At 37.9% G+C, this 13,443-nt stretch overlaps 1 protein-coding gene across 1 annotated transcript in view; it reads right to left on the bottom strand.

Annotated features, from left to right (window-relative positions):
- Positions 1-13,443, bottom strand: part of eif4g3a (eukaryotic translation initiation factor 4 gamma, 3a) — a 61,413-nt gene that overhangs the window by 13,442 nt on the left and 34,528 nt on the right. The window contains exons 7-18 of the mRNA XM_058792096.1: positions 12,917-13,028; positions 12,577-12,683; positions 11,012-11,195; positions 8,505-8,612; positions 7,165-7,878; positions 6,987-7,072; positions 6,042-6,276; positions 4,073-4,197; positions 2,327-2,452; positions 1,545-1,691; positions 1,060-1,257; positions 763-909 (exon numbers count right to left, since the gene is read on the bottom strand). Coding sequence (XP_058648079.1) covers positions 763-909; positions 1,060-1,257; positions 1,545-1,691; positions 2,327-2,452; positions 4,073-4,197; positions 6,042-6,276; positions 6,987-7,072; positions 7,165-7,878; positions 8,505-8,612; positions 11,012-11,195; positions 12,577-12,683; positions 12,917-13,028 — 2,289 coding nt within the window. The remainder of the gene's footprint in view (positions 1-762; positions 910-1,059; positions 1,258-1,544; positions 1,692-2,326; positions 2,453-4,072; positions 4,198-6,041; positions 6,277-6,986; positions 7,073-7,164; positions 7,879-8,504; positions 8,613-11,011; positions 11,196-12,576; positions 12,684-12,916; positions 13,029-13,443) is intronic.

Below are 13,443 nucleotides of genomic sequence, written 5' to 3'. Positions count from 1 at the left end.
AATGTTGAAGAATGCACAAACAGCGTTGTTATTAACTACAACTAAAATGGAAAGTAAAACTATTAAAAATGCTTTTTTGTAACTGAAATTAAGCTGAAATAGAAATATTAGATGAAAATCAAATGAAAATGAGAAATGTTGCCCAGAAACTGAAATAAGTTTGAAATTACTAAAACAAAAATTAAATCAAAGCTATAACTAAACATAAAATGAAAATTTATAATATATAAAAAAATAAAAGCTAATTTACAATATTAATAAATAATATTATTTAAAGCTAGCATTATATAAAAAAACACTAAATTAACAGTTTCATACTAACCACTTTTTATTATAAAATGATTTGGGTCGACATGAGGGCGAGTAAATACTGATTTTTAATTTTTGGGTGAACTCTCTATTAAATACATTTGGCCAGGTGAATATTAGGGATACTCATATTGGGCATTGCCTCCGATCCAATTCCAATATTGTGTGTACTATTCTGTGTTACTGTTAAGCCGCACAAAAAGGCATAAAAGCATTATAAAGCACAATAAAGATTTTGTGTACTATATTCCAAGTCTTACGATACGATAGCTTAATGTGAGGTTCACGTAAAGTCTTTTCTCTTCTGCACGGTATACAATACTAAACACCAATCGGTATCGGAGGTGAAAAAGGCAGATCAGAGCATCCCTAGTGAATATAGTACATAAATGGGCATTAGAGACAAAAAGTCAAAATAATAATAATTCTTGAAAATCATTATTGAATAATTACTGATGTGGCAGAGTCCAGCTCCTTTTGTTTTTTCTCAAGTACGACGTCGTCCACTTTGTCCCTCTCGAATTCCTTCTGACAGCGGTTCAATAGCAGCTTCCGGAAGTTTACCGTGGTATTAGGTTTGTCTGCTGTTGGCACTTTTAGCTACAATTGGATCACAAGAGGAAGAAATACCCATGACATACTTAAGAGTGAATAATATGAGGCAAAATAACAGATAGTCCAAAGAAAACAGATAATGGAAAATTCACAATCGCGCAATGCACAATTAACTCCTGCGTGCATGAAACGTACCGTAGCCAGGCAGCGACACATGTTGGCGTAGGCCACAGAGAAGCTGGGCTCATCTATGGCCTTCTCAAACACAAGGTCAATGACTCCCTTCAGCCTCTCCTCTGTGTTGATCGTGAGATCCGTCACCTGCTTCATCAGCTGATGGAACATCTGGGGCGTGAGCTTGTTCAAAATGCTACGAACTTTTCGGAACAACTCCTGAAGTGCCAGAAAAGCAACAGATTGCTAACACATTGCAGTTCAAAATCAACAAAACAACCTTCAGATAAAATAAACATGCTTTCGCTTAAAGTGACAAATCAGGACTTCAAGGATGTGAGAACGTCAAACAAAACCCTTGTGCCTGACAAGAACAAAAGCCATCATACGTGACAACCATCTAATTCAATCTCAAGTGTGCATCTCTTGATTTCTTGAGTGCTTCTTTTACTGTGAATGTTTCAGACAATTATGGATAATAGTAATAAAAGAGCAGGAATCCACACCTGGGTTCTCAGGGCCTCTGGGTCATCTATCACATTATCTCTCTTCATCCCAGGTCTCCAAGCATTCTCTGCCTTCTTGAGCTGAATTTCATCAACAGAAACGTTTACGATGATCTTGCGTGGTGGAAGTCTCCGCACGTTTATAAGCTTTGGATAAAGTGTACAGATAGGAAAGAAGAGTGTTACGATGTAAAATGTAGGCAATGTCTGGGTGAATCTCACATATGAATTAAAAGAAAAAATGAGACATTATATTTGATAAAATTCTGCACATTTTACCAGCAAATTTACATTACAGTAATATATGTGGATGTTTTACTTTTTGAGTCATTACATGTTTTTACAGTGAAATAATGTTAGAAAATAGGGGATTAAAAGCAGTAATATTAAAAGTGTTGACAAATTTTGACACTTTTTTTTTCATAGTGATGATTTTTCCATTAATGCAGTAATGAGAATTTAGATGGAAATGTGGTTAATTGTTATGAAAATAATGTCATAAGGCAAAAAAAAAACTTAATGGCCCAAAAAAGGCTTCATTTACTTTATGCAAAATACAATTACTTATATCTCACCCCAAAATCTGAAGAAAGAAAGAAAGGACCCAGGTATTATTCTAATTTTTTTTTTTTTTTATAATGGATACATTTATCTACCAAACTGCTAAATGTTCTCCCAAATTGCTTAATCATACTTGAACGGGTTTTTGTGCGAGAACACCTTAGCTGTTTTCGGTATTCTGGTCTGTAATAGAGTATATGATTTACAGTATAATAACTCACTGGAGCACCATGTCCTCCTGGCATCTGCCTGCTGAAGTCAGCAAAAGCGGGAGTAAAATCCTGGGGAGTGCCCCTGGAAATCAACCTGGGGTCCACAGACCTCAGAGGCAGCTTGTTTTGGTTAATCTGAAACAGAAGAGATCATTTCCATGAGTTCACCAGCAGGAGGCGCAGTGAGAAATAGAGCTGTGACATGAATGAAACACCAGATCTCCCTCCCCTCCTGCTTATGCTGATCTTGGACCAGCTGTACCTATTTGTATCTTTATCACAATCAAGTATGAAACAAACTGGTTTGAGACCAGCCTTCCCTTGCCCTACAGCACTGAGGGGAAACAGTATTTGCCATGGAGACCATCTCCATTTGTTATTTATATATCAACAACATGTTCAACGATTTACGCTCCAGTCAGCTTGTGACGGAAGGAACAAGAACGGCCAGAAACAGATGTGAGCGAGTACACATGCAGAGTAAAATCTAGGAACTGAAATGGGAAACTGAAAGTACTACGTGTACGTTCAGAACAACAGAAACCGGTGTTGTAAGAAACAGTAACTGAGAAAGCATATACAAATGACAATGACAAACTCGCTGCAAACTCTCTCATATCAACAGATTAGACTGAAGTTTAAGACTATGCATCCATCGAACACGAGCAGGGCATTTATTTTCTAACGTCTTTAGGCTAAATGATGCCTACTGCCAAGTATGACATAATCGTAATGCAATTTTAATGGAAACAGGACGTCAAGGGAGTTTCATGGCTCAAGAGTGCAGCTCAGCTGAAGTTTAGAAGTCTGGGGAACATACTTGTATTACTGTACTTTACATGTTTTAAGCAGCATTAAAAGGAAAACGTTATGTCCCTTTTTTCCGTTTTTTTAAGGAAGTAGGCAAAGAATGAGTTTTTGAGCAGTCAGGTTACGGGATTTACCTTGCATATTTGTGACCCCGGACCACAAAACCAGTCTTAAGTGTCAATTTTTCTAAATTGAAATTTATACATCTGAATAAATAAGCTTTCCATTGATGTATAGTTTGTTAGGATCGGACAATATTTGGCCGAGATACAACTATTTGAAAATCTGTAATCTGAGGGTGCAAAAAAATCTAAATATTGAGAAAATTGCCTTTAAAGTTGTCAAATGAAGTTCTTAGCAATACATATTACTAATCAAAAATGAAGTTTTGATATATTTATGGTAAGAAATTTACAAAATATCTTCATGGAACATGATCTTTACTTAATATCCTAATGATTTTTGGCATAAAATAAAAATCGATAATTTTGACCCATACAATGTATTTTTGGCTATTGCTACAAATATACCCCAGCGACTTAAGACTGCTTTTGTGGTCCAGGGTCACATTTATGAAGATAATAATACTGATTAGACATGTATGGCATGGTTTCAAAAGTCTTATGCTCACCAAAGCTGCATTTATTCGATCAAAAATACAATAAAAACAGCAACATTATAACAATTTAAAATAACTATTTTCTATTTTATTATATATTTTAAAATGTAATTTATTCCTGTGATTGCAAAGCTGAATTTTCAGTAGCCATTACTTCAGAGTCACATGATCCTTTGATATGTTTCATATATGACACAGTAATACTATTATTTATCAAATACACATAGTGTGTATGTCTACAAAATCCAAGAAACAGTCAGACAGCTGAATTCCAGAAGGACTCCAACTCTTCTGACAACATAAGAAATAACAACAACAAAAACCACCTTGTCTAGCACCACATCACTGATTTGAGGCAGTCCCTCTGGCTTCTGCACACAGGCCGGCATAAACTGAAAACCCAACAGGAAGTCCCGGTCATACTGTCTCTTTCCATTAGACTGCACAAGACCTGGGGTGGAAAAAGCACAGCAATAGTAGGCCAGATACATTATGCAATTTATCAACAAAAACAGTACACGATTGTAAAGTGCTTTTGGTGATACAAACAACAAAACTCTTAAATAGATAGTTCACCCATAAATGAAAATTCTGTCATTAATTACTCACCCTCATGTCGTTCCAACTCCGTAAGACCTTCGTTCATCTTCGGAACACAAATTAAGATATTTTTGATGAAATCCAAGAGCTTTCTGACCCTGCATAAACAGCAACGCAACTACCACGTTCCAGAAAGGTAGTAAGGACATCGTTAAAATAGTCCATCAGTGGTTCAACCTTAATTTTATGAAGCTCTTCTGTGTCAGCTCTTCGACGCACGTTCACGAGAGTAAGACGACGCATGTGCAGCGCCTTGTTTACGAGCAAGGGAATGCGCATGCATACATCGTCATACTCTCAAGAAGCGTGTTGAAGAACAAAATTATGGCTGAACCACTTGTGTCACACTGACTGTTTTTTACAATGTCTTTACTATGTTTCTGGACCTTGAATGTGATAGTTCCGTTGCTGTCTACGCAGGGTCAGAAAGCTCTCGGATTTCATCAAAAATATCTTAATTTCTGTCCCGAATGAAGGTCTTATGGGTTTGGAACGACATGAAGGTGAGTAATTAATGACAGAATTTTTGGGTGAACTATCCCTTTAATAAGCACTTTATGAATTCAAAATGTGATTAGTAGTAGCAATTCATGGCTGTGCTGTAAACCAAAGTCTAATGGCTATTTAACAAACAGGATGACTTCGATCTTCAATGAATGAAAGAAATATGTATCTACACTAGGGGTGTAACGGTACACAAACATGACGGTTCAGTACATATGTCGGTTTTTACGTCACGGTTCGGTATGGTTGCAGCACAGCAGGGGAAAAAAAGTTATACATAAAATTGCTTTTTTATTATTATTAAACAATGGTCTAATGAACAAATTGCTCTTTCTTTAAATAAATTCAATTACAATTAAAGTTCAAATTACAATTTTCTTAAGGATACAAATCTATCTTAGGTTATGCTCTAAATAGGAAGCCCCTTTACATTACTATAAAGTTATAATTAACAACAGAGCCCAAACTTAAATTTAAATACTATTTATTTTTAAATATAATAATCAACACTCAACTTAAAAAAAATGTATGCAAACATAATTCAGTTTTTAAATTGACTTCTAAATTATAAAATTTCTAGCCTATTTGTTGTTGAAATATATTCATTTTACACAGTGGCTATCATAACTTGTTTCATAACAGATTTATTTAAACATGCATTCAATAATTAAGACATCACTAACAGGTAAAGTAAAATATAACGAGTAATAAAATGCTCTTCTCTAGACTTCATTTCTCTAGCAAACAAACAAGCCGTGGACACTGTTGACTTGCCTGAAGTGACGTTTTGTTTACAAGCTGTTTTACTGACGTCTTTCCGTGTTTAAAACATTGCATGAGTCATGAAATGTTCATGTTTATTTCATGTTAAAACTAGTAGTAAAGAGGAAGGGATGATCGCGTTCATTCACGCTCCCCTCTGCAGTTTGAATGGAGGCATTTATACAGCGATCTGTCTCGCAATAAAGAGCACCAAAACGGCATAATTTGAAAGATGAGATTTTATTTCTTATGAAAAGTAACACTATATTAAATTGGAAGTTTCTAATTTAGTTCCACTCGTGCAGTGGTTAAAACAATGCTTTAGCCTATTTGTTCGGTACACACAAAACTTTCGGTACAAATACGTGTACTGTTACACTCCTAATATACACTAAAATGAAAAGATCACTTTCCTGTGGAAAGTCTTACCTTCCTGCATGAGTGGAGTGGGTGAACACATGGACCCCCTGCTGTCCCCGAGTGTAACGCCACTGTCAGTGCTCTCTGTCTCCACCCCATTCCTGAAAGGCTCTGTTTCAGTCTCACCATTCTCCTCCGAGAGCTTCTCCTGGTGCTCAGGCACTGTAAATGGGCTGCTGTAGGTCCCTAAGGTTGGTTGTAAGACCATTTCATCACCAGCAGAGCTGTCCTTTGAGGGCTCCTCCTGATGTGAAGAGAAGAAATCAGCATTACACAAGGGCCTGGAGGTGTTATGTGAGATGAATGACTGCATAATGGTTTGTGCAATGATAACAATGTCATTAGTCTTTTATGTTATGTGGAGGGATTTTGCAATTCTCCCTTTTCCAACATCCCAATATCCCTTTTCCACTGACAGGGTACCCGCTATTATAACTTAACAATAGTGTGAAAAACACAGAAAACTCAACTGGAAAGACAAAGTGAAATATCAACTAAATTAAAAATGTGTTTTTTCAATTTAGTTTCCAGTGGTGTTCACCGTTATTCACTATTATTGTTATATATATATATAAATCATTTATTTTTTAGAATTTTTTCAGTCTGTTGATTTAGTTTTTATTTTACAGTTATTATTTAATTATTTAATATTATTAAAAACATTACATTTATCAACACATTTCACATTTCTCATGTTTAATGCAGAAGGATTGTAAAGGTTTAATTAGGTAAAAATAAATAAATGAATAAAGTAATAATAAGAAAATAAAAAAAAATAATTGGAAAAATACATAAACAGTTTAGATTTTTTGAGCCATGGAAATTCAAAACCAAACAAACAAACAAAAAAACCCTATAAATTATTTTTAATTTTAGGTACTTATGTTATTTTTATTTTAAGTAATAAAAATGTTTTCATTTACCTTTTTTGTTAAGAATAATAGCCTCTCTCACCTCATTTTCCTTCGGCAGTGTTTCCACCATCAGAACATCTTCATTTGGTTTCTTCCAAGACTTTGGTACAACAGAAACAGCTTGGGCTAAGACAAAAAGGAAAAAACAATTAGCAACTGCTTATCTGAATTTTTAATTTTGCCTGATTTATAACACAAATCATATGAAGAACAAATACCTGAGGGTATGAACTTTCTAGAGTTGTTCTGAGTTTGTGATTCTGAAGCATCCTGAACCTTTATTTGGACGTTGTCCAAGGACTTGTTTTGCTCTGGCACCTCAAGGACAACTGGCTGCACAAGTGGTGCCAAACCAGGTGGTGGTCCAAGGACAGTAGTGCTGCAGGAGGTGCTTGAAGAGGCCTGTACGGTTGGGATCAAGGGCACATGTACAGCTAGAGAAGGGAGGTGCATTGTCTGGAGCTCCTCCAAGGCCACTGGAACTTCCTGACTGGACTCCTCCGTGGATGACGTACCCTGGGTTGGCAGCTGAACCTCGTGGGACAATGATATCTTTAGGGCTTCCTGGACCTCAGGTTCTTCGTAGCTTGATAAAGGAGTTTGAGACTCGGCAAGGCCATTTACCACTTTGAGGGACGTTGAGGGTGAAGCAGAGAGTCTGAGAGAAGTTTCAGGAATAGAGTCCCCACCAGAATTAACCAGATGCGTCTGAGCCTTGGTAGTTGAAGGAGAAATAACTTCCGGTTCTCCCGCAGCAGTTGGCTTAATGCATCCACTAGAAGAATGGGAGGGAACATCGGAGGCCATCTCTGGAGAACAAGAGGCTAATAATGGAAGACTTGGGGCATCTCCTTTCTCTAAAGTGGACTCTGAAGGCCTAGGCCCAGGAGATACAGGCTTTATCGGACCAGACTCAATTTTTGGCCTGTCATCTATAAAGGTCAAGAGCAAAGAGAGGGTCAAAACATGAATAAAAGGAAAGACCTTAAGGCCGCGTGTCCACCAAAGCGTTTTTCCCCATGGCTAGCGTATTTTTTCGGTTGTTCTCAATGGGAGTGCCACGTTTTTCAAAACGCCAGGAGCATGCCAAGCGCTGAGCGTCTTTTTCGCGCTGTGTGTTGGGCGTTCAGGCGTTTTTTTCTTGGCGCTGAGGGTTGAAGAATGTTCAACTTTGAGTAAAACGCTGCACTCATCACTGTCACTTTCTAGTCAGCCAACCAATCAGAGTGGAGGAGGGGGCGGGACTAATACCGATCACCCTGCTTGTACAACGACTGAACAACAATGGAGAAGTTGATATTGCTTGTCTCCAGACTGAATTGCCGGACTACCATAATATTGTTATAAAAAATAATGCTTGGAGAAACATTTAATTCGCTATGCGTTTGCCATTACTTCAGCGGATATTCCGTATCATAGCAACCACAGCGTCTCAACGGGGGGAAAAAACACTGCGCTCACAGCTGGGCGTTTTCAGCTGGCAAAAAAACGCTTTGGTGGACATGCGGCCTAAGAGATAAATGTTATCAATAAAAGTGGGTTGGGTCTGGAGTTTTACCTAAACTAGGTTTGCCATCCACTGGCGCAGGGCTCTCTGAGAGTCTCTGAGGTGGGTTGACACATGCCGTTTGTTCTGGGGTCCGACAGTTGCTTGGCTGTTTTAGGGTGAAAAAGAGAAAAAGAAAAATGCAGACACATCAGTCATCCATAGCACAGCCAGAACTTTGACTATTGGCATAAAGCCTAGCCCACAGCCTAGCTTATTCTAGCCCAGAATATGCTAAAATATAATGATAATTTACTTGCATAGTACTACCATGGCAATACAATATTTTTGGACATCTATCATGGAAACATTTTTTTGGCATGAATAGTAATAGCATGTTTTTTGAACATGGTACCACGGTAACAGCACTCTTTTAATATGTACTATGGTAATGCAATGTTTTAGGAAAAGGGGATCTCATGTTTTTTTTTTTTTTTGGACATGTACCATGGTAATACCACATTTTTGGACATGGTATTTTGAACCAGGTAGTACCATGTTTTTTTGACACATTGCATGGTAATGCCATGTTTTTGGATATAGTGATCTCATGTCTTTTTTGGGACAGGTACTATGGTAAAACCACATTTTTGGACATGATAAGCATGTTTCTTTGGATAGATACCATGGATTACTATGTTTTTGGACATGAAAAGAGTGCGTATTTTGAACAGGTACCATGTTAATAATACATTGTCTTTTGGCAAGGTAATCTAATGTTTTACATGGACAGATACCGTGATAATACCATGTTTTTTGGACATGGTAATCTCAAGTCTTAGGTCTTTTTTGACAGTTTTTTTTTTTTTTGGACATAGGCCTAAACCTTGGTACTACCATTGCAGTTTTTGAAGTACTTTGGCTTATCATTAAATATCATGGTATATATGGTAATTCTTCAATGCCATGGTGTATACGTAAGGGATAATTAAACGATTTGAATGCACGACGTGGAGGCGAAGAACCACCCGACGCGCCTCCGCGAAGCAGCTAGCCGTTGATTATCCCGTTTATGCCATGGTCATTTCCCAGCATTCACATATTAAAGATGTTAATAATATTTGCGCTGCAATATTTGACCGGAACAATAAAAATGATGGTTATTTTCGTCTATATTACTATTCAACTGTAACGGTATGTTACTATGGTTACCAATGTTTATAGGAAGCGCATTAATATAGAACGTGATTAAACTGACCTGGAACTACCTGTGCAGTTCAACGAATTTTATCAACACCTGACAGCCAGTCAGAATCGAGTATTCAGACAGACCATGGCATAAATATACATATCATATGTGACTGCCACATATTTTTGTAAAAGTCATTAGCACTGGTCATGGTCGAGAGCGAATGGATTGTGGCAGCCACTGTCATTCAAACTTCTGCTTAGGGATGTGCCCGAATGCTAATACGGTATTCGGAAAGGTAAAGGCGTGTACTACGGCAACCGTAAATGGAATAAATACGATACATACGAGAAAAATATATTTCAGTGCTTTCGCTCACAATTATATTGTTGGGTAATTATCCTGTATATAAATTGCGGGCATCAGGGAGCCGTTATTAATATGCGGGACAGTGAAATAACTTATGAATTCACGTTTGCTTTTTACTTTCACTTTTGAGATTCATGACCACACGTAGCCTACTCTACTAGGAGCGGCACTACTTACCACACATTTCACAAGATTAGATGTTTGTTAGTGGTGCTCAGGATCTGTAAATCATTCGACATCGTCCTATCGGTCATCTCTCCTTACCTCTCTCTGTTTACGTGGTAAGTGAAATTTTATGTACTGTAATGTAACAGGCTACTGCTAGCAAGCGGCTAACCATGTCCCTTTTGTGGCTCCGTAGAACGCATTATTCATTTTCTGTGCCTTTCCGAATACGGATTCGCTATTCGGGCACATCCCTACTCCGCTGAAACATTTTGCTGCATGTTGACACACTTTATCAATTCACTTTTTTTTGGATTGTCCATAGACCAAAATATACATAAACATATAATGGTGCAGCCAACAGCATAACGCTCTAAGTGTGTTTATAAGGATTAGATTGGGGGCAGACTGTGTGAGCTGGAACTAATCCACGCACACCCTGTGTGCCAGAGAGATAGATAAATAGAGAGATAGATAGAGAGAGAGAGAGAGAGAGAGAGAGAGTAGTGGGTGGCTATACATGTCTGGAAAATAGCATTAGACAGGTAAGCTTAAAACAGCTGAGCCAAGGACCCAATGGACATGAGTAGTGAGAGCTTAAAGCGGTGCTAATTATTAAAGACGTGTTAAACACTCACATGACGCATGAACTTGTGTTAAATGCATTAAGCACTGCACTCCTCTGAAGTGAATAATTACTCCAAGTATAAATAACTGAGAAAGAACAAATTCTGGCACCTGATAAATCACTTTCCTAAGAAATTACTTGCAATTTTAGCTCAGACTTCACCTGCCCCTGTTTGAAGTGATGCCATTTTGTGGAGATAATGGACAATATGTATTTCTTGCCTGTGGAGGGTGGGTGTGGAGGACAGGTGTCCTGTGGGTGGGGTTGGTGTCGAGGAGGGCCGTCCTGCAGGTGGGGTTAAGGTGGAGGCCGGGTGCCCTGCAGGAGGAGTAGGATTCCGACTTCCAAACATAATTTCCTCTGTGATGTCCTTTCCACCCTGGTTGGGGTCTCGGATCCGAATCTGGGAGAACAATGGCGCAAAACAACAAATAACTCACTAAAGCATCCGGGTCGATCGCAGTTCCCTAGAGGGCTGTCAGAAGTACCTGTACTTCAGTACAAACTATATTTTAAGTCATTGTTTGCTGAAAACATTCCCCTTTACATTCCTTTTACATTACTTTATTAAACCACCGTTCAAATGTTTGAGGTCAGTAAAAAAAAAAAAAAATTGATGAAATGAATGAAAAAATATTTCTTATGCACCAAATCAGTGTGATTTAGAATGATTTCTGAAGAATCATGTGACACTGAAGACTGGGGTAATGGCTGCTGAAAATTCAGCTTTTCCATTACAGGAATAAATGAAATTTTAGAAATATTAAATGGAAAACAGTTACTTTAAATTGTAATAATATTTCAAACATTACTGTGTTACTGTATTTTTGATCAGCCTTTAGCGAGCATTAGAGACTTCTTTCAAAAATATTAAAACATTTTACCCAGCTCCAATCTTTTGAATTGTAGCATAATTCTAAATTAAAATATACATTTCAAAAACTGTTTTTATGTTTGTGATTCGTTTCATTGTTCTGTTTACTTGAGAAATGACTCATGACTCCAAAGCTGTATGACATTTTTAATTTAATTTGTTAATACTTATAAGAATATACAACTTCACTTACAGAATCATTTTCAATAGTACATTCTTTTTTGTTGGTCTTGAGAACTGAAATATTTAAAATATTTGTATCCAGAGAGTTTGATTTATGTGGTGAATTCAAAATCAATCTTTGAAAAATGCTTAGATATGAGCTGACAATTTAATTGGCTGGATGGAACAGACATAAGCTTCCAAAAAGGCATCAAGCTCACAGACTTAGTAGACCTTTCTGGAAATTTCTAGATCCCATCATTAAACCCCAATACTAAAGAGTTACTTCCTAAGATTTATTTTAAAATGTATGTGGCATTTTGCAGGAGGCTGGGTGATTTCTAGTTGGCTTAATTCTCACTTTGGCGTGGGATAAAACACGGTCAATCACTGCCGATGCCAACCTCCCAGCATGTAACAAAACCACCACATCAGACAGTCTGATCCAAATATGTCAGGAGTTGCATGGCACACAAATTGACTACATTCCTGGACAAAATCAATACTTACTTTTCATCTTAAATTCAGGAAATTTAATATACTAGCATGACATAATTACACAAAAAGCCAAGGCCAATACCAGGGTAAAACTAATACTTGATGAATATCCCTTTTAACAGAATTTTTGCATTTAATCTTGGGTCTGCCAGCCAGAGCCTTTGGGATTAAATCCAAGCCTTATCAGTCTAAAATGAATTGAAAACTAAGTGGATCCCTTGGCGTTTCTAAAATGAGGCAGAGCGTTTTAGGTACTCACTGGTTTCTTTTCACGCTTGGTTGGTGGAGGTGGCAGTGGTGCAGGCACTATGATGGGTGGAGAGGGAGGGTACACTGTCTGGCCGGCATAATATGGTGGCCCGGCAGCTGTTGTTGGAAAAGAGATGGAAGGAAGGAAAAAAGTGAGTCACGTCTCTGTGTGAGCTGCTTTCACATGAGATCTAAACAGCCTCGGAATGAATCGCTTTCTGGAAACGGGGTCATTTCTCAGTTAGTTAATAAGAGACATACTGAAACTACCTGGAGCTAATATGAACCAGCTGGGTGTGATGCAAGCACACTCACACTGTAATGTGCACTTTAGAGAGGCCTGTACTTGCCATAAGGAGCAGGGTATTCCCCAGGGCCGGGTGCTGGGTAGAAGGTTCCAGACCCTGGCGGCTGGATGGCATATTGCTGCGGGGGTCCCACGTAAGGTGCACTATGACGATACTGAGAGAAGAGGTGGAGAATTTCATTTAAATATATATTTATATATGTGTACGACTGCATGAAAATGATATTTATTCATATTCTTTGACAGGGCTCGCAAAATCGCTAGCCCGATGTCCCGGGGCTATTGTGTTTTCCAGTCGGCTACCAAAATGTATCACTGCCTGCCCGACGGGCTCCTTAAATACAGATCTCCCGCGGGTCCTTAAAAAAGTGAGTTGTATCAAAATTAAGGCCATAAAAAGTTTTAAATACGTTAAATGGTATAAGAAATGTCTTAATTATAATTTCTAGAGGTCTTACAGTTAGGGACGGAAAGACAAGAGTCGCGATACAGCAGGATTACGTTAAACTTCAAAAGGCAATGATGTCATTGAATAAATAATGAGCGCTGCACATTTCAAGTCAAAACGCG

This window comes from Onychostoma macrolepis, chromosome 11 (genome assembly GCF_012432095.1).
Source record: "Onychostoma macrolepis isolate SWU-2019 chromosome 11, ASM1243209v1, whole genome shotgun sequence".
NCBI classification, from domain to species: domain Eukaryota; kingdom Metazoa; phylum Chordata; class Actinopteri; order Cypriniformes; family Cyprinidae; genus Onychostoma; species Onychostoma macrolepis.
This window is presented reverse-complemented; position numbering and strand designations above follow the sequence as displayed.